Source organism: Camelus dromedarius, chromosome 23, assembly GCF_036321535.1.
Source record: "Camelus dromedarius isolate mCamDro1 chromosome 23, mCamDro1.pat, whole genome shotgun sequence".
Lineage (NCBI taxonomy): Eukaryota > Metazoa > Chordata > Mammalia > Artiodactyla > Camelidae > Camelus > Camelus dromedarius.
This window is the reverse complement of record NC_087458.1, coordinates 12,544,970-12,572,675: the sequence shown is the minus strand read 5'-3', so window position 1 is coordinate 12,572,675 and position 27,706 is coordinate 12,544,970. Positions and strand designations below refer to the sequence as shown.

The 27,706-nt window shown below is 41.1% G+C and overlaps 1 protein-coding gene across 1 annotated transcript in view; it reads left to right on the top strand.

Annotated features, from left to right (window-relative positions):
• RGS5 (regulator of G protein signaling 5) overlaps positions 1-27,706 on the top strand; it is a 43,417-nt gene that overhangs the window by 1,338 nt on the left and 14,373 nt on the right. Inside the window, exon 2 of the mRNA XM_064477945.1 lies at positions 22,084-22,197. Coding sequence (XP_064334015.1) covers positions 22,084-22,197 — 114 coding nt within the window. The remainder of the gene's footprint in view (positions 1-22,083; positions 22,198-27,706) is intronic.

Genomic DNA, 27,706 nt, shown 5'->3' with positions numbered 1-27,706 from the left:
CAGAAGTGAGATTGTAACCAGGCAGATGATACTGGCCACTGGACCAACCTTGGGGAGGAAGACAGGTTTCATTGCTGAATACGATTTATTGCTATCAGCCTGTGCCTCCCTCCAAAGGAAGCCTGAGAAATGAAGTGAACATAGGGAGACGAAAGGAACTTCCTTGCACATGACATAATACATAATTCTTTCTTCTTCCATTTTTGCAACTCTGAGAATTGCAGGATTGATTTTTATAACAATTGTGATGCATGCCTTTAGCCCCCTTATTGTTTGAAATTATGTACTTTCATGTAATGAATAAACCTCACCTCATTAATTGCTGAACGATTGAGTCTAGAATGATTGTAACATCAGTCTATCAGTCATTTTGTGATCCTGTGACCTACTGCTTGGCATTTCGTGGTTAATAAATGTTTGTTGAAAGTTTGGCATTGTTACTAATATTGTCCTATGTGTTCTTGTAAACACGCATAATGTCTGCTGAGACGCATGGATGGAACATTTCTTTCACTGATTGCTATTACTGTTTTAGATCTGATTCTCTACCAACATTGATATTAAATCACTTTACAAATCTTTTAATGCACAGTAAATTCTTCTGCTCCAGGATGTTCACAAGGAATATTATAGAGTGGCCAAAGAGCAAGCTTATTGCCTTAACCCTTTAATTTACTGACATATGTTAGAATCCTGCAATTACTGTGTTATTCATGATTTTTCACTGTTGCACATAGTCCTATTTCCAATTACAATGCTGGCTGAGATGACTGTTTTGGAGAAATGGAATAGTGGAGCTGGGGAGCTGTTAGCATGCACTCATGGAAAGAACCTAATAGTGTCTATTCTAAGGGGAAAATGATACTCGAATGCATCCTTCCAAATCTGCCTTCCTTGGCTCTACTCATAATGGGAAATGAACTAGTTAAGGAGTAAGGGGCAGACTTAGTTTTGTCATTACCTAGTCTGTGTTCATGGGCCAGTTATTTCACTTTCCTGAGATTTTATTTTCGTATTTGGGAAGTGGAAGCTGGATTAGTTATTCTTCAACATCCTTTCTAATTATAACATAGTTTAAATCAAGTGAAATACACTTGGTTTCAGTGTCTAGCAAGAGACACCATTTTTCCTAAACTTAAAAATTTTCCTAATTTATTTCTCTCTAAAAGTTTGGGAATTAATTAATGAAAAATCATCAAGGATTCAACCCTGTCTTGAAATCATGGCTGTAGCAGAAGCAACCTACTCTGTAATTCTAATACAGACTTACAAGAAAGCAACACTTACCTTCACACAAAGGGAGCTTTAGAAAATAGTTCTTTCTTAATGTCTAAGGAAACATTACGCCAGAGTCAACTTTGATGTACTTGTAGAAACTCTTTTTCCTTTCTTTATTTGGATTTTAAAGATTATTGCTCATTACAAGTCAAAGGTGACCTCACGTATTTATGTATTTTTAAGGAGACCAATAATCCAAACACTAAATGGCCACCACCCCACAGTTTTCACCCTCTGGCATGTTGAAACCTATGCTCTGTGGGTGGGAATCTCAGAGAGTCAGTGGAAAGAGAAAGAGTTGAATTAATTGAAAATCTTACTTTTTGCCAGTGATTTTTCAACTTTGAATTTTAGGCTTCTCTTAAAAATGTGTTTTATTTTGAATTTCTTGAATTTCTCTGAGCAGGTTCAATTTTTAAGCTAAATAACATAGCTCTTTGGAAGAAGATGGAAGCATTCTGAAATAAAACATGTTATTATTACGATTCCCTGAAAATTGTCACTGCTATGTAAAGCAACCAGTGTGATGATGATTATCTTTGTCCATCGACTAGTCCTGACACCAAGTTTACAGTCTCTACTAAACTAAAAAGGGGAGTAAAGGAGGAATGAAGGCAATTCCTGACAAAGATTTTTCCCTGAGCTGTTGGTCAAGTGTCACAAACGCTTTACTTCTATAGGTGTCCGACATACATCTGATTTCTGTTTAACATTATGAAGGCTGCCGGGGGTGGAATGTGTTTAATCCATGGTTCACTCAGGGGCTTTGGGCCATCTCAAGTGTGTGGCAACACTGGGAGTTTCAGGAGCTACAGAATAAATGGGGAAGGTGGTGTTTTGTTATTTATGATTATTTTGCTAAACATTCAACTTTCCCCCATCTTCTCTAATGTATATGGGTCTAAGTGTGGACAATTTAGGGTAGAAAGGCACCTAATAACCAGGGCCACTAATCAACTCATCCCCCAAGGTTGTTAAACGCTCAGAAGCACCAAACAGAGCCGGTCAAAGCTGCAGGGTCCACAGGATTAAGTAAATACAGCTTTCTCCCAAAGGCATGAGCACATCCTTAGGCCAATTATAGAGAAAAGATAAGCACCTAGTGAACTAAAGACTGAAGCAATGAACTCAAATGAATGATAAATGAGTCAGGATGGACACAGAATCACTGAAGAGGCCTAAAGAGGCAGTGGCAGAGCCTCCAGGAGGGGAGGGTTTGGGAGTCATGCTTTCTGGAACAAGTGTGAATCTGAAGCTTGCTACTGCTGATAGGAGTCTTGTGACATAACTGCAACTATTTCAGTGAAACTCTGTAATCTTAAGAAAGTGAGTAAACTATGGAACAAAACGAGGAGAGGTGTCACTAAGAAAAACTTTGTTTCGATTCTTGCTGATGAAACAATTTCCATTGTTTCTCTGGATTGCCTTTCAAACCTCCAAACTTGTCTTAGGCATAAGGATGAAAGAACTCTCAGGGAAATTTCAGTTCAGGTAGGGAAATAAATGAGAGGAAAGTGGCCCTCTGTGTTGAGATTTGCTGTGGAAGAATAAATGCACCGCGTATTAAGAAGCACAGAAGTGGGGGCAGCTGGGCTGGAGGCTCACAGAGCTGTTGGTGGTCAGGGAAGACGGTGCAAGAAGTCACAGAGGGTGACGCGTAAGGTTTATAAGCTAAGCCTGAATGGACCAAAGAGTGGGTCGGGTCTAAATAGGAAAAGGGGACAGAAGGCAGGCATACCAGGCCAAGGGGCAAGTCTGCATGTGCAAAGACATGGAGATGAGATGGTGCAGGGAGTCTGGTTGATGTTCTGACATCTTCGTGCAATCCGTATTATCTCTCCCATGCAAGCAGGCGAGGAGGGAACTTAGAATTTCCAGTCACAGTTAACCTGTGCAGCATGTCTCGGATATTGTTTCCTTGGAACTTGTCCAGGGCCCCTCTACTCCTGGCTCTAAAAATTGAAAAGATTTGTTCATGAAAAAGATTTCCCCCTTATGCCTAAATAATTCAATACTATAAAGGCAATCTGTACTTGGCATGTAGTAGGCACTTAATTAGTGTTTTGTCAAAAGAATGCACAAATAAATGTACAGCAAGTGGAGACAGACCTGCTTCCAGGCTGACCTGCTGCTTTCTCTGCTTCCAGAAGGATTGGGAAGGACTATAGCTGAGTTTTTTTATGAGGCTACAAAGGGATAGAGTGTATGTTGCTAAATAAAGAGGGATTCCTTCTGGGGGAGAGTGAGAGTGGGGTTGGGAGAGGAAGAAAGGTGGAGAACCTCCAGCACCTCTATAGTTTCATCAGGAAAACTTTGTTAAAGAGGTGAGTCTCTTTTTGCTTCTAATGATAGCCTTTAGCTATTGGTAAACCTCATGAAATTGTGTGGCTTCAGCTATTTCTCATGCAGTTTACTGCCACAGTTCCTGTAATGAATTACTTTTTGTCTTCTAACTATTGCCTTTCTCTATTCTTTTTTGTTTGTTTGTTTTGTTAATTTAGTTCTCTCTTATCTCAGGGGCATAAGTTCCTTGAGGGCAGGAAGGAAAGGTGAAGCGGGAACACAGACACGACTGACCTTGGGGGTGTGGTGACCTAGACCGCCTTCACCACTTTGTCACATGTTTCTCACGGTGGCCCATGCACGCCCTTCTGAATGCTGCCCATCCTTTGACTTAACAATGAAAAGAATTTTCATCCTTGGGGCTGGAATAAGAGTGAATCGAAGTTTCTAGGACTTCACATAATTAACCAGTTTTTATCTGCCAGCTGAGTAGATCCTGGAGTGCTGACCACTCATGAAGTCACATGAAGACTGCCTCTGACTGCATGAATCCATGTCACACACATATACGCACAGCAATGGCAATTTCCAACTAGGATGAGGATGTAGAACTTGCCTCTAGACCAGGCATTAGAAATTGGGTCTTTCCTGGTAAATCTGTAGGTGTGATCAGCCTAATCATATAATGCATGCATCCCCAACACAGCTAATGCACACTGACTTCAGGCTTACTCACCTGGACCACAGAGGTCCTGGAAAGTCCAGACGGGGTATTCCTTTGCAAAGCATTCTATTCAGTTACTATGTCAAGACAAAGTAGCTTGGCCTGATATTTTTTCTCCTTCAAAAAGGAAATATTTCAGGGTTGAAAGGATTAGGTTACACAGTCTTTGAATGCTTTTGGACAGTAGGTACCTAAAATTACGTTGGCTTTATGAATAGTAAGGAAGACTGATGCAAGAAAAACAGATGTGGGACTTGAGGAGGGCCGTGTCCCAGGCTTTGGTTGAGCCCCTGGGATGTGCCCCGCCAAGTGTGGGTCCTTGGCTTCATGCAGGAAAGAATCCAAGAGCGAGCCACAGCTGAGTAAAGGTAGATTTATTTAGAGAGATACATCAAAAGGCAAGAGAAAGGCCATGAGGTGAGGGGGTTGGGTGCTCAGGTTAGAGTAAAAGTAGGTACACACTCCATAGGCAGCGTGCGGGCCCTCTCCGAAGGGGGAGAGAGAGAGAGGCCATGAGGGGCAGTGTTGCCCACTTTCATGGGCTTTGGTAGCTTCATATGCAAATAAATGAAAAGACCAGTCTAAGTAGCCTGGGGAGGGGGCTGGGGTTCCCAGGAAATTGGCCATTTCCCACTCTTTGACCTTTTGTGGCTAGCCTTGGGACTGCCATGGCGCCTGCGGGCGCGTTATTCACCATGTTAATGTATTACAAAGGGCGTAAAATGAAGCTCAAGGCCTACTAGAAGTTAAATCTCCCATCATCTTGAGCCTCAAGGCCTGCTGGGAGTTGAATCTTTCACCATTTTGATGTTAATTGTGGAGCATTCCTTGAATGGCTGTGCCCTGCCCTCTTCCTGTCTCAAGGCTAAGACCATTATTCTATATTCTACATGTTTTTGTTTCTTTTTTCCCAACTGCTTTCCCAGACACTTCTCAAAACAATATCTAGGCCATCTAGAAAAAAACTATCACTCAGATCCTTAAACTATACATTCTAGAGAGATGTTAGAACTATCATAGTAGAATCAGAGGAAAAGATGAAGCATGAAGTGAAAATACGTGGAAAGTGTGAGGTGCTCTACTGTGTACTGCTCATGACTGGTAGAGAAGTGTGCGGAGCTGTTTTTGTCAAGCTACTACTTTTTGACATTTGTGTATGTGTGTGTGTGTAGACCATCTATTTCTTGATGAAGGACTTGTCTGTGGGGATATAGGAAGTTTAGAAAGAATTGAGATGTTTCATTAAAAAGTTGTTTGTTGTATTTTTTGTGACTTATTTCAAGTAATAGTTTACGAGAGATACCTGGGTCAACAGGACCACGGGACCGAATGACCAGTGCACTTTGGGACAAGGTCAACAGTGCAGGTCACACTGAAGACTTTCCCAGAAGAGCCCGCCCACTCTCTGAGGGTCTGGTGTTTTCTGGATGACAAGCTTCCAGAGTCCTGGATTCTGTTTCTGAATCCCCCAAGTCCAAAACATGTGTGTCACTTGAACACACACATGCATGCACCTGTGCATGTGCACACACACGTGCACATGATATTTTTTAATGACTTGGAAAAAAGACAGATTGTTTGTTAAAATCAGAGATCCTTGCTGACAGATTGCAAGTGTCTGAGCCTGCTAGGAGGAAGCAATTTTTCTTTCATAAAGATGAATATAGATCAATGAGGATTCTTTTTTCTCTCTTCATGGTTTGAATTTTACACTTTCTCCTTTAGCTAGCAACAGTGAAGAAAAAAAAAACTTTTTGTCAGTTGAGATTTTTTTCAAAATTCTAATTTGACAGTTCAAAAAGCCTTAATTTTTTTTTTTTTCAAATTGCCTTCTTTTATCTTCCAGATCTTCTAAGAATAGCTTAACCTATTCTTGTCTCGCTTCCTGGCTCAGACAAGGCCCTGATGCTTGCAATTAGGCTGAAATGTGAGTGCAGATGGCTGGACTGCAACCAAGGGAAAGGGATATGTGACTTTCTTTAGTTGCTTATGGAACATATTTTATTAAATGGACATCAGCTTAAGAGCATGAAAAAGACAAGAATCACATACACAATTGACCATTGTGGTGGTGTGGAATTGAGTGCCCAGCTCAATTTTGATCACATACAGATGCACAGTGAAAGTCTAGTGACTCAAATTCATAGCTTCTGCCCCTTGAGATGGGATGTCATTTTTTTTCCCTCTTCTCTCATATGGCCAGTTTAAAATCACAGACTGAGAATAGGATCAGAGCCACAGGACAATTTCTTCTCTTGCAGCTGACAAAACAAGTCCAGACTCCTTGGTGACTTGTCCAAAATCACACAGCTGCTTAGATCTGAAGCTAATTCAAGGTCTCTCAATTTACATATCACCTTCATTTTATTTTATCTGACGAACTTTAACTTATGAATTTTGTGCATCTTCACTGTTAAAATATTTCTTCTTCCATAGACACCATCTTTCAGAAGGTTTTGATTAGGAAACAAACTGTAGTCTTTAAGAAAACAATGATTTGTTAAGAATTTCTACTTACCAGATGCACACAGCTGCCAATTACATTATCTGAACAGCATGAAATAGGTGATTTTGCATAGTAATTAAAAGCCTAGGAGCTGAAGTGACATTAGGTTTGAAATTGTCATTTACTGGGTAATTTGGGGCAGATTAAATAAATTCTCTGTAACTCAGTTTTCTCATCTGCAAGATGGGGGTAGCATTTATACCTCCCTCAGGATTATTATGAACACTAAATAGGGTTATGCATTATATGTATTGAGTAAAGCATTTAATTAGCTGGGGACTGAGTGCTTTCTCTAAGTGGGTGATTTTTCTTAGTTATCTTCATGTTGGGAGACCTTGCAGCCAAGTCTCAGAATGGAGCCAGAACAAGGAACTGGAAAGCTTCCAAAACTGTCTTCTCCCTGAAAAGCTAAACAGGAGGTATGGGGATAGGACTCAAATGGAACAGCCCACTGCAAAGGAGAATAGAAAGCAAATGAGTCAACTGGATGACAGGAAGCAGGAGAGCAAGGGGATCACAGATAACTCCTCTGAGCCTGGGGGTTGATAGAATAAATGGACTATTGACATAATTTGTTTGCCTGGAGGTGATACTCTTTTTAGGAGTAGGTGATGGGTTAATTTTTCTGAGCTAAGACCACCTCCTTTAGGAATTCTTAGACGATGTCAAGTCAAAACCCATTATCTTGACTTTCCCAAAAGTTTTATTGTTGCTAAATTAATTTTATTAAAAAAAAAACAAAACTCTATCTGCTGCATGCAAGGCTCCAGGGAGTAACTCTAGGTAGCTCTCCCATAGGACGCTTGTCTGATTTGAGTTTGGGAGGCTAGAAGAAAAGGAGCAAGATTAGAAAAAAAAAATAGCTGGTCCAGGCGGGGAATTCAGAAAACTAAATGTTGAAATACAGACCATTCCGTAAAGGTGAAAAGAATTAAGATTAACTGTTAACTGAAAATAGAAAAGTAGAATGAGGATGAGAAAACAGTCCAACTGCTGTTAAGTTTATTTTCTATAGTGAACCAAGTCTGAAAAACAGAAGCTAAGAGAGGATGTATTTGTTTCTTGTTGCCGCTGTAACAATTGCCTGAAGCCTAGTGACTTAAAACAATGCACATTTATTCTCATATAGCTCTGGACAGCAAAGTCTAAAATGGATCCTCGGATTGCTGGGGTTCCTCCTGCAGGGTCTAGGGAAGAAGCCTAATGTCTGGAAGCCTCCTGAATCCCTTAGCTCATGGCCCCATCCTTGATCTTCAAAGTCAGCAGTGTAGCACCTTCCAGCATTTCCCGCTGTGCTTCCACTGGCACATTGCTTTCAGACTCTGGCCCTCTTGCCTTTTTCTTACAAGGATCCCTGTGATGATATTGGGCCCCCACAGATAATCCAGAATAATCTTTACAGCTAAAGATCCTTAACTTTATCACACCTGCAGAATCCTCTTCGCCACACAGGACAACGTAGCCGCCTGTCCCAGGAACTAGGACATGGACATCTTGGACCTACCACCAAGGAAGATGTGGGAATTGTTAACTTCCGCCATGTGACCCAGCCCCCCCTTTCCTTCTGTGCCTGTTTCTATGCCTTGCAGACCATCCTTCTTATCATCATAAGTGAAAATTTCTCAGGTTGCTGGCTACGTCTCAAGAGTTTAACGAGATACTTTTCCCATAGAAGACATTGTTCTTCCCTTCTTTTTTCTGTGGGATGTCCCTAGCACTCTCTCTGGCCTTGCTTCCCCAAGTTCTCAGGTCTTTTTATCTCTTATTGTGTTTCATAGCTGGTGGTCTCCTATCGGCTGTGACTTGCATCCGTAATACATAAAATTACATTTGCGTTTGTCTAAGATTGCTGTGCCTTCAGTCTAGAGGAGAGAGCTCAGCTCAAAGACTGCTGCTTTGCATCATTCTTGCAGCAAGCAGCCAGGTGACCATCTGCTTGGTTCTTGGACCCTGTCCCTACCCTGAGTGCAGAATTCTAGCTTTGTAACTCCTATCCCAGTAGCCACACAATTCAGTGAATCCCTGTAGACCAAGTCTTGATGTAAGGGCCACAGGTCAGAATTCATTGCTTGTTGGGAGAAAAATGAGGGAATGTTCTAAGAATACTGGCGAGGATTTTCTAGGATTATGACCCTGTGACCTATGCATGGACCTTGAAAGCCTCTTTGGAATTTTTGAAAACATATTAGGAAGATGGGAACTTCCATATTAAACTTTGGGAAGGATCCCTGGGGCACTGAGAGAAAACAGGAAGACAGCACCTGCTTTGGGATTCAAACCAATACCTTTTGTGCCTCTACCGCACAGGATTTCAGCCAAATTCCAGCCCCAAATATCAACCCTTCTGAAAAGCTTTCTCTTTTCTCCCTCAAGGAGAAGCTAGCGCTTCATCCCTTCAGCTCTCAGAATTTTTTCATCTTCCAATTAAACTATGTACATAGTTGGCCTTCCGTAGCTGGGGGTTATGCATCTTCATAGTCAACCAACCATGGATCTAAAGTATTCCAAAAAAAAAAAAAAAATTCAGAAAGCTCCAAAAAGTAAAACTTGGATTTGCTGCGTGCTAGCAATTATTTCCATACAATATACATTGTATTTACAACTCTTTACATAGCATATACACTATATTAGGTAGTATAAGTAATCTAGAGGTGGTTTAAAGTATACAGGACGATGTGTGTAGGTTATATGCAAATACTTCATCATTTTATATAAAAGACTTGAGCATTCTCAGATTTTCATTTCCATGGGGAGTTGGGGAACCTAGAACCAATCTTCTGCAGATACTGAGGGATGACTATACATGTCTTTATAAAGTGGGACCTACTTGAGGTCTGGAACAATTTCTTATTAATTTTGTAAAGCACCCCTCATGCTGTCTAGTACAGTGCCTGACAAGCGGTGGTTGCTCTGTTAGAGTCTGCTAAGTGAATGAATACAAATGTGAGTTATGAATCAATCAATAGATAATTCTGAAAAATAGAAATCTTGCAAAATAAGGTGCTGTTTCCATATATTGGGAGAAGGAGAGAAGAAATGGTTTAAAATAAAATTCTACACTCCAGACAAGTAACAGTCCTCTGATTCCTCATCGTCATGTCATTATTTTGCTCAAAAAGTATTTTTAAAAATTTGGCCGAGATGAATGTCAACAAAATGTCCTGATTATCTGAAGTTATGACTTTATATCTGTTACATAAAGTGATTGCAAGAGGACACTTTAAGTTCTGGGAACAGAGGTTTAGTAAGTGATGTAATATATATATTAATGTCCATTAAGGCTTCAGTGAATTTATGTTACTCCTCTTTCCTTCCCTTCTTTTCCAGTATGCTTTATTATTATTTCCAATATGCTTTATTATACCTTTGTAAGGTATAAAACAACTAGGGTCCATGTACAGCTAGAAAATTTCATTCTAGAATGCCCCTCTTTATAATTTAAAGCAGAACGACACTGAGATATTCCACAGCTCTGGGTCACGCCAGTGTTCAGAGAAGCTCTCGTGGGAATGCCTTCTGACCCCTCCACTTTTGGAACTCAAAATAAGCCATAAATTTCTGTCTTCCTCTTCTTGAAGACCATTTTCCCACTGTTCATTATCTGGCTTCCAAACTGAATTACAAATAGTCCAGAAATTCTGCCAATGATATTTTGAATAAGATGGAGAATTGAAGGTCAAAGGAAAAAAAACAAAAACAAAAAACTACTCCTGCCCCTGTCTGCTTTGTCCCTGCAGTATGTCTTCCTTTACCCCTAATAACCTACTCTGAATGATGAGCATGTCAGAGACAGGCCATAAAAGCATGGGAAATATTTCAATTTCCACGGGAAACCTTGGGTAGGGAGTAGTCAGTGCTTGGGAAAAACAATACTTTGTTTTTCATTTTTAAATAGCAGCACAAGGCGGGTGATATTACAGTGCAGCTCTGAGCTGCGCAGGGCAGCAGCAGAAGTCTCCATGTAGCCTTCTTTGTCTCTCTGGGGCTGCGTTCTCCAGCAACGGGTATTCGCTACGGTCTCAGAATTGGTTCCCTTATTCCAAGGTGGAGGCCTCTGAAAGGAACTTATCTTGCATGTCAGTCAAACCGATGTTCATTGAGTCCTATTTCACTCTATTCTATTCGTTCAGTAAACATTTATCACCCAACATCCCATGTGCAATATGCACTGTGACAGAGCAGTGGGACAAATATTAGAACAGTAACAATAATAGGTCACATTTATAGAAAATTAACAAGGTCCCAAGTGCTCGTCTAAACACTGTGATGCCTTAACTTCCTTAGCTCCACAACATACATATGAGGCAGGAAAAGTACTATCACTACTTTACATAGAAAAATGGAGGCTTAGAATTTAAGTAGCTTGCCCAAAGTCACTCAGCTGATAAGTAAGAGCTGGAATACAAACCAAAGCAGTACAGGCCTGCACCTTTATCCTCCATGCCATCCTAGGAGTTAAAGCAACTTTATAAAGTACTTAGTTATTTTCAAGATGCTCTGGGAGGCCAAGGAAGTACTCAAAGGACTTGCTGTCTCACGGGAGTACATGCATATGGAACTCTGAGATATACATTCACAAGAAACTAGAGTAATTGGGTGAAAATGTGCTGCCCAGAACTTTAGCTGAAGAACAGCAGCTACCCTATCCCTTGCTCTGTAAATTATTAGAGATCTTAGAATGAGATTTTATGAGATCTTTGAAAATATTTTAATCTATATAAACCTGTTTTTCCACATTTAAAATAAGGGGAGGGTGAATTAGAAGCTCTATAAGGTCCCTTAAATATGCTTCTGTTTTTATGATTTTATGTTAGAGAAGACAGAAAGCAGTCTAGGCTGGAGTCGTTACAGAGGCTTCAGGGGGAAAGGTGAGATTGTTCTGGAGCATTAGAAGAGTTTTAATTGTCATATGAGTGGAGGGAGGCAGAGACGATTTGCTTGGGAGATAAGGAGGAGACCAATGGGACTAGGGGAATCGGGGGAAACAAGGTTAGAAGTGGAGGACCTTGGAAGCAAGAAGGGTGTTTGAAATTGACACAGTTCATCAGTGACTCTCACCGTGTGGTCCTGGACTGGAAATATAAATTCTCCAGTCGCACTTCAGACCTCTTGAAGGAGGAACTCTGGGACGGGGCCCAGAAGCCTGTGTTTAAACCAGATATCCTGGTGTTGGGGGTGCATGTTCAAGTCTGAGAGTCTTCGTGGTAAATGATACAGAGTCATTACAAGCAAGTAGGAGCTTGTTTCTGCTCTGATAGTGAGCGGAGCATGCATGTAGTAAGGGGGGCACGTCCCAGAGATTCAGGCCTGGAGAAAGCTGCTTCATCTAGCTACGGAGAAGAAAAGGCACATTTAAAATAATTTTCTAGGGATAAAGAGCAACATTTGTGACAGATTAGCTATTGGGAATGAAGAAGATGAGCAGTTTAATGTGAATCAGAGAGTTTATAAATTACGAGAAGATGAAGAATATTGTAATTAAAGATAAAAACGGGATGTTGGGAAGAGGATGGAATAGAAGGCATCCATGGTGTGATTCACAAGTCATTTCTCATCTCAGGTCCTCACTTTCTCATTTACGTTATAAAGATGTTTAGTGTGGATAATATGGAAATACTAGTTTATAATAGAGAAGATATTAGAGGTTTATCACTAAACAGACTTCCTTCTTTCCTTCTTTCCATCCTTCCTCTCTCTCTTTTCTTACTTTTCACTGAAAGACAACTCACATAACTTCCTCAAGATCACCCAGCAAACTAGTGACCGAGTTGAAAATAGGGTTTAGTCAAGGGCAAATGTTACTCTGTTTACTGTCTCTCCTCTAAGATTCCTTCCTACTGATATAGTCTATGTTGAGTTATCATTTTTTTTTTCTGTAAATAAGCTAGACACTTGCCTTCATTGGCCCAGGATTTTCTGTAAGGAGATCATCACCACCGCCACCACCACCACCCCTGTTATTTGTGGAGTGCATGCTCAGTGTGCTAGGCATTAGTATAAGTGCTTCCCATGGAATAGCCCATTTCATCATTCTGTGAACCTTTATTTTACAGACAAGAAAACTGAAGCCAGGTAGGGTTTCAAAACTTGGCAAAAGTCACACGTGTAGTAAGATAAATAATGCTCAGTTTGACTTCAGTATCCATGCCCTTAACCACTGTGCTATACTGTCTATTGCTTTTTAGGAAAAATTGCTTAGTTTGGGCATTAACCAGATTTTCTAGGGGAGAGCTCAGTGTTCCACATCACTTTCTCTCCAGGAACAGCCTTTTGACCTCTACCCTAGTTGCTTTGCAAACTCTTCCAATTATATAAGCTGAGACAGGGGTTTTGCCACAGTTAGGAGTTGGATATTTTCTCTGCCAAGTGCAGGGGGAGAGACTGAACACAATCTAGCACGTTGCTTGTGACTGTAATAATGGGCTCGAGATCTGGAAAGCATCTTGTGAAATCATCTGGACAAATCTCGGAGTCATATGACTTAGCTGTTATCCAGAACAGCTGGTTTTGTCTTTTCTTGATGAATTTTCTTCAGCCATGGGAAGTTTGCCACATTGAGTTCACTGTTTCCATGGTTTCATCACAATAGGGTTAGTAAGTTCTCCTGAACACTTCCTGAATTTTTTCGGGGCGGGGGGCTTTTTCACACTGTTAGGTGGCTGGCTTTTGAAAAAACTTTAAGTGGATACATCATTTCTTTTATCTTTCTCGTCTGAAGCTTCACAGTGCCTTGAAATCATTCCAGGAACCCTTGCTTGGGTCTGGGTATTGGCTTGGGTGAAGCTGGGAGCTCGGGGGCTAAGGGTAAAATCCCATTATGGGCACCATACAACTGTCTCCCTCTGTGGTCCAGCCACCTCCCTGGAGTCCTGCAAAGGTGTGTGTGGCAGGGGAGAGTGGGTGTTGATTAATTAGAGAACCCTAAACCACAGTCCTCTGCTCTTGCCTCGGGGATTCCCTCTTTTCTCTCTCTTTTTTTTCCCCCCCGCCTCTTCCTTTACCACTCATCAAAAGCAGTTCTCCTCTCTGGGAACAAGCCAGCATATCTCCCCAGCGAGTTTAGGGTCTTGGAAAACAAAGGTCAGAAATGGGATACTATTTCAGTCAATACCTGCTTTTGGTCTTTCCATGCAACCTAACTGCCTCAGAGCCAAGAAAGCACAAATGCCTAGCGACCTTCTTGAAAATTAGAAGAAAAACAATAAGAAGAGGAAAACATGAATTGACATCTCAATAAATTAATATTTTATACATTATTATTGTTATTATTATTGTTATTTTGAAGAGTTGCCTCAGATCACCTGTTTCCTGCTTGTGTGCCATGAGGAGTAACTTTTTGCCCATGGAAGGAGTCCTTGCATCTAGATTCAAGGATTGTGTGCTTAAAATGAAACCACTGTGACTTCACATGGTCTTCCATACTTGGAAATATCAGGGATGTGGGAAGTGAGAGTGTTTCTTCCCCAGGTAACTGAGGAAGAGGAGACAGCATCAGGGAGGGCCAGGCTCTATCCACATGCCCACGTCCAGCCTGCATTTCACGGACTGGGAGCAGAGTGCTGCAGAGATAGATGTGCCTCTGTGTGCATCGGGGCCTCTTTTTGCATCACTGCTTTGCAACTCAATACTTTCCTGGCTTTTACCATGGAGCTTTCCTTCTTTCCCAGCATGGAGTCACCAGAAATTGCTTCTGACTTTTCCTAACTCTCTCACTTCAGGATCTTTGTGATTTCCCCAGGAGAGTAGTGTTTAAAGCATAGAATGCATTCATCCAATGAAGAGAAAATGAGCTTAACACATCAGGTGTTAATATCCCAGAAGTTAAGGGAAACTGCTGCAAACTGTAACAGTAGGTGGTAGAAGACGGGCAGCGGTGATGATGGTGATGAGGGTGACGATGATGACAGTTACTGTGCACTGCATGTTATCTATGTGCCAGGCACTAACTTTCACATGCATCATCTCACGCACTCCTCACAGAAATTTTCACAGCAGGCACTAATGTTATCCCCATTTTACAGATGACGGAACTGAGGCCAAGAGGCATTATCTAACTTGCATAAGATCCCACAGATAGTAAGTGGCTATTGAAAACTAGTCTAAATCAATAAATTCATGCCGAACTCTTAGGTTATTTTTGGTAGATAACTGTAGCTATTAATTAGTGGTGGGTGATGGTTAGTTATCGCTCCACGACTTCATGACCAGTGTATGAAAGCAAGACCACTGTACATAAAATGAAAGCCAACTGTGCCATATTTATTTAGGCAAATAGTTGTTGACAAGCCGGTGCAAAATATTAATACAGCTGGTTCTGTGATCTCAGTAAAGGCCTAATGCTTTATGCTCTGACTATAACTTGTAAGAAAGTTTCACTCAGTCATTAATATTCTGAGGTGCGATTCTGATACTCTTGTAGTTGGTATCAGGCAATAAGAAATCTCCAAATCAAGGCCTGGGATCAAGCCACAGGAGCCATCTGAGAGCTAATTACATTTTTATAACTTTTCTATGGAATGGGTGTGTCTCCAGTAAAAATGACCTGAGGGTCATTACTGTAACTGGAGGAAACCGATTACTTAGCGAACAAACCCACATGTCAAACCTCATTTCTAACATGCTTTGCTAATTGGCAGAGTGTCTGGTGTTGCTCTCTGCGCGGACAGCGGGGACACCTACGGCAGCCATCTCTGGAGTGTGGCCTTTTTTAAAAAGCCTGCTGACCACCACCGGGATTAGGACAAATAGCTGAAGCTAACTCTTCCACGGTGTCACCCTGCAGTGATTACAAACCAGCTGGAATTTTTCGTTTCATTGTTTGGATTCCTTATTTTGTGTTTGTCTTGGCCCAACTGGAATATAAACTCCACGAGAGGAACTTGCCTTCTTGTTTCACTGGATTCCAAAACCTATGATGGTCTATGGCACATGGCGAGTGTTTAATAAATATACTTTTAATTTGTTGAATAAATAAGTGAGCAAGAGGAGACGCTGTCAAGGCCAGTGTTTTCTATCTCAGCTGCCATCTTGTGAAGTCGAGGCAGCTTGGAGACGGGATTCCCTGGTCTTTGACTGCAGTTTGCCTGTGAGGGGCCCTGATGGGGAGTTAAGCCGGGGCAGTTGAGGTGGGAACTTGAACATAAGAATGAAGGTAGCTGTTATTAGGAGAACTTACAGAAAGGAGACGTTAGAAGATAAAGGGTTGGAAGGTTTTAATAGACAAGTGCGCCTTCTGTGCACGTGCTTGACACAACTGACATCGTAATTCTACATTGTTTTGGCCATCTTACAGTCTGACATGGCTTGTTGTTTAATTAATGACTAATATGAGTGAAAACCTTAAGGCACCACCAGGGAGTGATTCAACTGTGTTTGGAAAGAGCTGTCATTTCTGGAGTTACAGCTTAATACATAAATAATAATAATAGTAATAGTAGTAGTAATAATAATAATATATTCTTTAGAATTTTCTTCATCTGTCATTTGGACCACTGAGGAGTATTTCATATTAACTAACCATAGAGTCATTTTCCATAATGTATCGTATATTAAGTTATGTCAGGTTAAAAAAAAATGCATACTTTAACGCAGCATGAGGAAACCACTCTTTCATTTTCTGCTAAGACATAAGCAATGAGTGGACTTTCTTTAGTTCACATAGAAGTGGGTTAAGTTAGGGAAATGGTAGATGCCAAACTGTTACATTCTCTGCCCACACTTGAGAATGAATCTTGATTTTAAGGAACCATGTTTGGGGGATCCTGGGGAGGTGAGAATTTCAGTTCTAGAACTGACCTGATTTTTCCACTGAATTTTCTTATATTCCACTAAGGGTTTTCAAGATCAATTATAAACCCCAATCTCTCATGATCCATGTATCAGTAACAGACTCCACTGATCTCAAGTTTTAAATGAGCAGCCAACAAGAAGGCTTTTCCAGGCTTCAACCAAATCAACTGCCCTCAATGGGTCCAGCACAGTGAACACACACCCTCTGGGCTCCCTTCCTTCCTCAGCCTCTGCTGGGGTTCTGTCCACGTGACTCTGATCTCAGCCACAGGCAAGAACTCAGAGGCGCTCTTTTCTTCCTTTGCTGTTCAGATCCAGCTGCCTGTACACTCCAGCTGCTGGGTCTCACTGCTAAGTGTTTTATAAACGTTTATTTATCTTTAATGGGTATTTATTACATTTTTAGAGGCCAACAGAGGGCATGTCCTTTTTACTCCTGTGGAGACAAGCTTTGTGATGTTTCTTCAGAAAGCAGCAGCCTGATGCTCACTCCTTCCCACAGTCAGCAGGGGGCGTCTGCAACACAGATTTCAGTTGGAATGAATTTAAGTTGGATTGTCCTTGACATGGGACATGCTGGAATATCTCTTTTGGAAATGTGTTGTAAAACCCCTGTCCTTTACTTCCCAACATTGCTCAATCTTGTATTTCTTCTTGACTGTCTCCGACACATGTCCAACCACAGGACTGGCCTTCGCCTCGGGGCTACTTCTATTTCTTTTAACTGAGTCCTGATAAATCTTGATCTCATAATGGATTCCGATCAGACTGTTAGTGGTTGTAATTACCCTCCCTGCCTCTTCTCATCAGAACGTGTCCTATCTGCGGTGAGGCAGAATGAGCATACTCAGTTTGAGCTCCCTCTTGTCTGTTTCCAACCTCTCTGACAGACAGACAGAGAATTCAGTTGGACTCCTTGCAATCATTCAGTGGCTTCCCTTCTTCCCAGTTAGCTACATCAGAGACATCCTAGTCCTCAATGACTTATTTTGTGCCTCACCCCAATATCTCACCCAACCACTCCAAAGTGCAGTTTTACTATAACCTAGAAATTCAATTCATTCGTTCATTTATTGATTCATCAACTTATATAGTAAATCTTTATTGAAAGGACTTTATCCGTAGTTGGTTATGGATAAATTTTACTTAAATATAATTGTATTTTTAAAAATTCTGCTCTGTTTTTGTTTTAGTGATTGCTTGAACTGTTTTCCACACTTGTTTGTCTTAAGGTAATAACTTTCACTCAGTTCACCCATTAGCCGGAAGGACCGAGATGGCCCAGAGCTGTTTGAAAGCATGCCCACACAGGGCACAGATTTAAAATTGTACAGCCCTATAATTATTCAAACTCTTTTCAGTTTGAAATCACTAATGTGAGTCATCCAGTGAAAGGATTATCTTCCTCTGAACCCTTAATTAAAATTTCACCGAGGCATTTCCAATGATTTTATTTCAAAACAAGTTTTTCTTTGTAAAACCAAAGGATGACAAGGTTGGGGTGAGCTGAGAAGAGATAAGGATCACTTCTTGTTAACAAGCATTAATGTAATGTAACCAGGAAAACTGCCTGGTGGGCGGTCAAATAGAGCCAGGGACTGAGCTGAAATCATAAACACATTAGGAAGTTTTATTATCTGGGTGGAATTGTTTTTGACATAAATGAATGTCAGATACATTCAAATCTACTTTTTAACGGGAAAAATAAAATGGTAGGTTTGAGTTTTTGTTTTATTTGGTTTTCCATTTGTTTGTTTTCATTCCCACAATTGCATGTGTTGCTATGATGCAGAGGAAGCAGAGACGGGGAATGAAGCAGCATTCCAGTAACTCTGAAAGAGAAAAACAAACGTAGTAACACTGTTTATTACTACAAAATGAGTAAAACGTTTCAAGTGGTTGGGACTTCAGCATCAGTCAACTCTTCAGCTTTTAGACTTTTACTATCTTATAAGAAGGGAGACAGTAATCTTATTCATTCTCTGTGTTCTCTCAAACTCCTAATTCAACCAAATGGACTTCCTGACTTATGTACCATAACATTTTAATGTCCTATAATTTGAACCTATGCTAAACCATAGAAAGAAGTATTTTCCAAAGCACTGCTTTTCCTTTCTCCCTTCCATCCCCAGGGCAAACATGAGGAGAAGAATAACGTGAAGTTCTGGTATGCTGCTCTACCCTGAGGAAGTGGAATACGATTTTCTATAGGCAATTTTATAAATAGTAGCTGATTTCTAGATTATCTCACAGAAAAACAACTTAAATAGTGATACAGATAAAATTATACTAGGGTTCTGATTTATTCTGGTTTGAAAAGGCTTTTGTGGGATGTCTTTTTGAGAATTTAATCAGAATTTAGAGACACTATTTTTATGGGAAAATGCATCCTATAAAAGTTAGCAAAAGAAAAATGGGAAACAGATTGAGCTTGTCAGCTAAGATGCCACCTTTTCACATAGAGAGTCTTTGAAGGCATCTTTCAATAGTTTCACCTCATTTTTGTTTTCATACCAGTTTTGCTGAAGGCTGTGTACAGCACAGAGGTTCCTCCATCATCCGTCCCTCCCTCAGGAAGGGGAGGCAGAGTGAGCAGGCTTCATCCAACACGGCTTTCTGCTCCCCTTAATCACACTTTACGCTCAGGTTGCACAGAACCACTTTCACGTCCCTTCAAGCAATATGCACGTTCTTCTCTTTCTACTTAGAAATCCCATCCTTTTCCTGTCCATTTGGCTAAAAGCTGTTCCACCCTTGCCTCTTCTGAGAAGCCCCCTGACTCACCCTTTTGGACACCGGGGTCCTCCACCAGTGCTCTGTTGCTCTCTGGGCATCGTCTTCTTGAGCAGCTGCTTGTGATTGTTTGCAAGTTTGAGGGTATAAGCACCTTGCAGGCAAGGACCAAACCCTGTGAGTGTGTGGTGTGTTTACTGTGCACTAATGACACAGTAAACGTGACCGAGGAGGAAAGTAGTAACGAATAAATGAAGTTTAAAAATGCTCAACCCCTTCATTCAAATGGCTTCTTCATGTCCAACTTGCTCTTTCCTTAGGAATCAATTACAAATATCTCTCTGCCTTTTTATAAAAGCAAGTGGCTCAAATGGAGCAAAAGAGTAAAAGGATAAAGAAACAGAACTTGAGAGGGGGAGAAAAAGGCAAAACAAAAATCTAAAGAATCAACTGAAAATACAAGCATAGAGAAACATTCATAAAACAGATCATCTTTATCTAAATATTGCTGAGTGAACTATTGGGTCAAGGTTGAAACTCAGACAGTTGCTTCATGCCTTCCCCTTATAGGAAGGAGGTGCGGGGCATATGGAGCTAGGAGAGGTATTAGGGATGAAGTTCTTCAAGGCCTGGGTGTCCTGGTGGAAAAGATCGCCCTGGTGTTTCTGGCTGCAGCACTGCACCCTAGCCAGCAGAGGGTGACCACACGTATTGCCTGCATCCCTCCCTCTGCACCCCCATGTTGTTTTCTGCATCCTTCAGATAAATATAAAATCGGTAATTCCCGTCTTCAGAGGTAGAATATAGGAGGCGGTGGGTGTTTGAATTCTTAGCAACATGTGAGAAATTTCTGGATGTTTTAATATGGTACTCCAAGCAAGGGAACTCAGCTTGAATTCGGCTGGGAAAAATGACCATGCAGTTAGAACTGACTTTGAAGAAGCGGTGTGATACAGCAAATGCTGTTCGAAGTGACTCACATGCGTGAGCACATCTCATCATCACAACAAGTTCTGTGAGGATGTACTATTTTATCAGTCTCAATTTCTGGGCAAAAAGCCCTAAATGTTAGATAGTTTAAGCATCTTGAGGAGCCTGGAGTCAAAGTGACACGTACTCTTGTTCTCATGGTTTGTATAAGCTCCCTCAGTAGAACAGTCTCAGTGCCAACCATAACGTTGTGCTCAGCTGCATTTGCTCTCCTGTAGCGTGGTAGCTGAGTTGGCTTTATCTGGAGAAAAAAAGGAACAGAAGAGGGAAGAAATGAAAAGGAAGAGACATTGACTAATTCTAAGTCATAGTTTCAAAAATCACCCTCATCATACGTACCTATGACACAGTTCAACACTTACTTTTAAAGTTATACAATATATTTCCTTAACTTTTCTCTTTAATACCCATAATTGCTAATCTTATGCATTTTATGTATTTAAATTGTCTCATCACTGTCTCGTGTGAACGGATGAGGAAAGTGTGTTTACGGTGGCAGAACCCTATCTGGCCACAACATGGATCCTATCACAGTTCTTGAAAACTTTGGCTTTGATCAGCATTGACTGGGAGATGAATGTTAGCAGCTGCGTGAGGAACAAAAATTAAGATATTTTTAGTTCACTCTGGCAAATATTTTTGAATGTTGACTATGCTGCCAAGCCTTGTGCTATGCATAGGAGTTAAAAGGTATTTAAGACTCAATTCTTACCTGCAAAGAGATCTTATATCCAGTTTGGAAAACAGACACATAAATCAATAACCATAACACAGTATGATAAATCCTATCTCAAAAGCACGTGTAAAGTACCAGAGTGACAGTGAAAGGTCAGCTTTCTGGATCTGCCAGGATACAGTGGCTTGTCTTGTGGATTAATGCTTAGGATTGGCTTGGTGCTTTTTGAGTTCAGACTCGTGATAAAATAATGGGTAACTTAGCAGATTAGTTTTCAAATCTGAAAACAGTTGCACCCTAGGATGGAGGAGTGCCCGGAATTCTGACCACATCTATTCACTAAAATGTTGAAGACAGAAAGGAGTAGCATAATGCTGCTATAACCAGTCCATTGGTAATTAATATGCATCTATGGAAGGCTTACTGCTTGTAAGATACTACAACAGCCATTGTGGAACAGTGGGCAAGGGGTTGGAAAAAAAATCAAATCCATCCAAAAGAAGAACATTTTATAGAAAAGCAACCATCAATTTTATAGCTGGAAATGACTGAAGAAAACATCTAGGTTAGCCCTGTCAGTTTATAGATGAAGAAACTGAGGTCTGCCAATAAAACATGATCACTTTTTCAAATATCACATCGAATTAATGGCAGAGCTGGGAGCAGAGCCCTCAGAAGACTGGCAGACAATGCAGTGAGTTCCACCTGTGAACGCAAGTCAGGCAGCCTGGGGGTCTGGTCCCATGTCCGTCACATACTGGCCTGGTTATCTTAAGTCAGTTACTTGAGTTTTCTATCATTAAATTCTTCATTTGTAAAATGGGAATAATATGATAGAATTCCCCATATATAATGTGAAAGAATGCACACAAAATAACAATTAGGATTAAAATGAGGTACTGCCTATGAGCCAGGGACAGAAGGAAAGCTTGACAACTGCTGTTAGAGCTCACGTGTTGCAATTTCTACATTAGTTTTCTTTCTGCCACGACCGTGAAATGGAGTTTTGTTCATTTTTCTTTCTCTGACACAGAAAGAAAATCTCTTTCTTGGATCTTTATGCTCATGGAGTGCTCTTGTTTCTCCTTACACCTCCTCCTGCAGGGCCAAGGAGATCAAGCTCAAGTTGGGGATTCTCCTCCAGAAGCCGGAGTCTGCTGTTGACCTTGTCATTCCGTACAACAGCGAGAAGCCGGAGAAGCCAGCCAGGCCCCAGAGGTGAGTCATCATTGCGGATTCCACCCTTCTCCCCTAGAGGATGGCTATTTTTAAAGGGCACAGACGCCCTCCCCCTTCAGTTACTCATTGAAGATCATAAGCGTCCTCAGGGAGTTGCTCTGTACATAGGATTTTTTTTTAACTCTCCTGTATATGGAGCAAAATATTGTTTACTGGCAGGATTCTTACAAAATATAGGGCCCTTGTGATATGCTTGGAGAGACAGACCATATCTTATAAAATGGTACCATCCATTTCATCCGTCATTTACGCTACAGAAGTGCGGTGGAAAATACCTGTTCACTTGCTGCCCTTGGGCCAGGTAACCATTGTTATCCCTGGATGCCCATCTGCGAAGAAAGTATCCAAGGCTGCTTCCTCAGCAGGGAGAAACAAGTGGGAGCATTTCCCTCAAGAAATGGCTCGGATCAAGGCAGAAAGTTCACACCTGATAATTTCTTCTCCAAGATACTGTCCCTTCAGGGGTCAGCAGAGGAACAGAAGGCTGGTCCTTGAAGGAGAAGTGAATACTTGACAAGATGCTTCTACTTAATGCACATCAAGCACTTTTTCCCCCGATCCATACATTGCTATTCCTGACAGTCCCCTCTCGCATTTCCCCCACACCCTTCTATCCACGTAGGCTGTGGGGAAGCTGTAATTCCAAAGATCGAGATGTTATGGCAGTAAATCCAGCCCACAATTTTGCACTGATTAACTTAATGACACTACTCATAGCGTTCACAGTGTTTACCATTGCTCTGCTTCCTACACAGCCTGTCACTGCATCCCTGTGTCACAGCCTAGACAAATACACCCGACCTTCCCCTTTAAAACAGAGACACTCCTAAAAATCAAGACAAGAAAGTGGGAAGACAAAAGCCAAATGTGCTCAGACTCCTTCACTCTGCTACCTTAAGGCTTTGAGGAGATCACAGAAGTGTGGTTAAAAAGACAGGAATCCCTTTTAACCTCCATTTCTTTTTAAATCTAACGTTTGTATCAGTTGGCTGATCTTTTTCTCCAAATGACCTTCATATTAATACAGCCGGGTTAGTTGGGAGATAGAGAGACGGACTATTCCTTTTAAATCTTTTTTCATCAACCTAAGTGGATATGTTCATTCTCCTCCTTTTATTACTTCAAAGTGAACCCACACCGGAAGTGAGACATAATTGAGTTTTCTGCATTGAGAAAAGGGAAGCTAATTCACCGTGGAGCGGCGGGCACCAGGCACTGGTCGGGAATAGGAACCACATTTCATTACAGCAAAAGATCAAAAAGTCTATTTATTTTGAAATAAACAGCGTGGCGGTTACTGCTCTGTTGGAATTAACTTAAAAGAATAAACATAGTGCTACATTTCCTGCTTTGATTCTCTGCTTTAATATCGCACCCAGACACTAGAACTATTTGGCTTAACAGGGATTCAGAGAGAAGTAGTTTTGGAAGAAAAGCTGGGGCTGACATTTATTAGATTATTTTCTACTCTTGTCTTCCATCCCCTTTCCGCTTCCCCAACTTTGAATTGTTTTGGAAAAAAATCTTTCTTATCCCTAGAGAATATTTGTGTCCCTACTACATTTTTAACAGTGATCACCATAAAGGTTTCCCATCCTTTTCCACACCCCTCAACCCCATCTCACCTCTTCATAATTGGCAAATTTCCATGCCTTTTAACTAGAAGACTGTGTTCTGCATGAGCTCAATTGATCTCTCTTCTCCCCACGTTAAAGTTCCTCTGTATTTTTTACCCACATCCTTCTCAAGGACAAGGAAATAAACCTCAGAGGAGAAAACAGACCTTCCCCAGGCTAAAGGTATTTTTAACTCCTCTCATCTTTAAAAAAAAAAAAAAAAAAAAAAAAAAAAGAAATCCCCCTTTAAAAAGAAAAGCATCTTCTACTTTAAAAATATATTTTTATTCTTCTCTTTAGAAGAAAAATGAACCAATAAAAAAAGTAGGAAAAAGTTGCCTCTATCCCGGCTGCCCAAAGCCAGCTTCTGTGACCATTTTAGTGTTCTTAATTGCTCGTTTCCCCTCTGGACTCTTTCCTTAGGAACAAATAATTATCCGTGTTCCACTATGAAAAACACCCTCCCAGCCCCTCACCCCATCTACTCCTGTTTTTTCCTCTTGCTTTCATTGGTTACCTCTAGAAATGGAAAGTAGCTGCTTTCAGTTTCTTCTTTAATTCCTTTCATCAGGTTGAAACCTTACTCCCTCACTGAAACTATCGCTAAGGGCTCACACCTGACTCATGGGCAGCTTTGGACTCGGCTCACCAGTTGGTCTCCTTAAAACTTTCTTCTTTAACTTCTAACCTTGAATCCTCCCCCTGCCTTCTCTCTCTAAGGGCTCCCGCTTTTGCCCACCCTCTGTATGTGAGCATTCTCTAAGGCCCTACTGTAGGTCTCCATAATGAACAATAAACATGTTATAAAACTGCATAGATTTAGTAATAAGCATTATCACAGGTTATAATATAATCGATTGCAAAATGCTCAGGAGCTGATGTAGACATTTTTAATAGTTTCTTTTCTCCCTGTTGATGTCACTAATGTTTAACTACATTTTTGTTGTTGTTTTGCCACGTTGTAACTCTGGAATGACCTCCATGCATAAACGGTCCTTAGCCTGTGCGCAGGGAGGGCTGTTACGTAGGGCTGTCCTACACGCACTCTGACCTGGTAAACTGCAGAGCGAGCCTTGCTGTGAGGAGGAAAGGTGGGTGCACAATGACTGGCCCACAGATAGACATTGAAAAGCGGCAGGTGTGTTTGTCTGCATCCCCGTCGATGGTGCCCAGGTCGCCGTTGGCTGTGGGATGAGGGCTCAATAAATGTCCATGGACTTGAGTCTGGCCATGAGCAGATGCACTGCAGGAGAGGAAGAGGGACCTGAGCAGGCACTCAAGTGCATTAAATAAATTGGATTTCACTTTCCTTGTGAAGAGCAAGACCATGTGAGAACATTATCAAGAGTTTAAATATTTGCCAGGGAGTGTGTAATTAAAAAAAAGAAGAAGAAAGAAAATAAAGGAGAAAACCACTGATGCTGTCACACTTTCCCGTGGTTACAGCTAGCAGGTGCCAGAGTTGCTTATAGTGGTAGTTCTGATTCACGGTGCTAACATTTTTGTACTCAACGTTTTGGGTTATTTGTGGCTTTCATCAACCGACTAACTCTGGACAAACTGAACCATTATTAATTCACATATTAGTCTGACACGCACATTTCGGGGTGGATCCAGGCTTCAGGGAATGCGCCACTGGACAGGGTGGAATGGGGAAAGTTCTCCGTGACTGACAAGCTCTTATTACCTCTAGGCAGTGAGTGCATCACCGCCATGTAAGAAATTCAACAAGTAGGTGTGGTGAGAGAACAGTAAAGGGAGAGAGCACTTCCAGCTGAGATCGTCACTCCCTGGAGCAGGGGGCTCGTACAGTGACCGTTGTAAAACACACATTTAATCATCTCTATGCATGTTTATTTTGCCTTTCATTTGGACTGGCTCCCTCCCTTTCTCCACACCCTCACACAGAAACCCCGTGCCCGCTCTCTGTGGTCAGCAATGACCTTGCAAACCAGGATACGTATTGGTCATTTAGATCTGCATCTCTCTTGTTTCAAAGAAGTCAGACTTAATGGCAAATTCTAAGAATCAGGACAGGATGAACCTGTGGCACTTCCTAGGCTTGTAATCAGAATGCTGGGCTTCGTGTTGTGGGGGATGTGTCCTGCTTGACTGCGTCCTTGAATCAATTTGGACTAACATTACCCCCAAGCGGGCTCTGCCTATGTCCTTTGCGGGAATTTAATCTCGGCTGTGATGTGCTGCTCATACTGTCCATTAGCCTGGTTCTAACAAGACCATTTGGGGCAAACTGCATCTGGTAACACGCTTAAGCTGGGTGCACCTGCTCCTGTCATTTCTTCTTCCTGTGTCCCTCTGCACTAACCAGAGGAAATGGGGCCAGTAAGGTGATTTCATTTTATGAGAATCTTTATAAAATCAGAGAGAGATTCAGTCTTCCCCTTGCTTTGTTTCCTTTGTCCAGTTGTTGAATGTCTTGTTGTTTCTGTCAACAATCAATAAAGACTTGGTGGGTGTCATCTGCAAAACATTGAACCTACTGTAGTGAAGAAATTAAGATGTGTAAAGCTGTGTGCTGAAAATGTTGGTACAAAATAATATATACATAGGAAAAGGTCTCAGCATGGGGCAATATAGAAGAGCCAAAAGGAGTTACTGACCTCTAAAAGATAGCTGCTTTCCTGGTTAGAAATAAAATCAGGTAGGAAAATACAAGGACATCCCTGTAACCCCTTCTTCATGTCACCTCTCCTCCTGATGCTTTATACTAATGAGAAGAAAACGGGAAGAGAGAAGGTAGTTCATGCATTAAAAATAAATTTCCAAATGTGCTTGTAAAATGGTTGCTTCTACATAAAATTTTGTTTAGAAACTAAAAAAAAATTTTCAAGGAATTAGTGTTGAGTTTTTGATCAAGGATACTTTTATCTCTAGCCAGGAAAATGAAATCACTTGATACCATTTTTTTCGCTAGGTTTGTTACTCTCATTTTTGGCATGTTTTAACCTTCAAAGGGTAAAAATATAAAACTTTATGAAAAAATCATATAATTAAGACTCAAAGTCTGGATATGTTCTGTCATGAGGAATAAAGAAACAAAGGAATTATTCACAGTACTTTAGCAAAAAAAAAAAACCAAAAAACTACTACCATCTTGGACTCTGTACACAAATGAAGTAAGGCTGAATCTGCCCCTGGAGAGCAAAGTCAGAAGTCGAATCAGCAATTATCAATCTCACTGCTAATCTAAATAATTAAAATTCTTAGACATTATCTTTTAAAAACCAGAAGCAGGAGTTTTCCTGGGTTGTCTGAACAGTAGATGAACAAGTTAAGTGCTAAGGAAATTCCAATTTAGGAAAAGCACCTTCATTGGCCTTACTGTTCTAGTAAATGCCTTGTTAGTCTGTTTTGATTTGACGGCGAAGAACTCACATCATCACACAAGAGTCAGAGCAGGGTGAGCCCCGGGAGAGCAGAGTCAGCCATTTTTCCCAGACAGCACCAGCCCGACTTGACACACTCCTGCCGCGAGACAAAAATTGGTGGTTAAAATGAAAACGCAGCAGGGTTTTTCCATATATAAACATTAAAGCAAAAACAGCCTAAGGAGAAATTATATGTTGACTGTTACCTTCTCCTTTCGAATCAGCAACCGGATCATATGCACGAGGTCTAACCACTTTTCTACTCAGAGAGATTGAATCTTTTAAAAATCATTGTCTTGTTTGAATTGAGCAGGAAAATGCACCCAGATTTTTTAAAATGGGCACTGATCACACTCACAGCATGAGGTGGCTTCACACCTTGCGTCTTCCATCAGCCCCGGTGACACAGCGCTGGATTGTGGATGTGGAATCAGATGCCCTTGGCTGTATTAAGTCGGGTGATCAAAGCACAGCCCTGGTGAA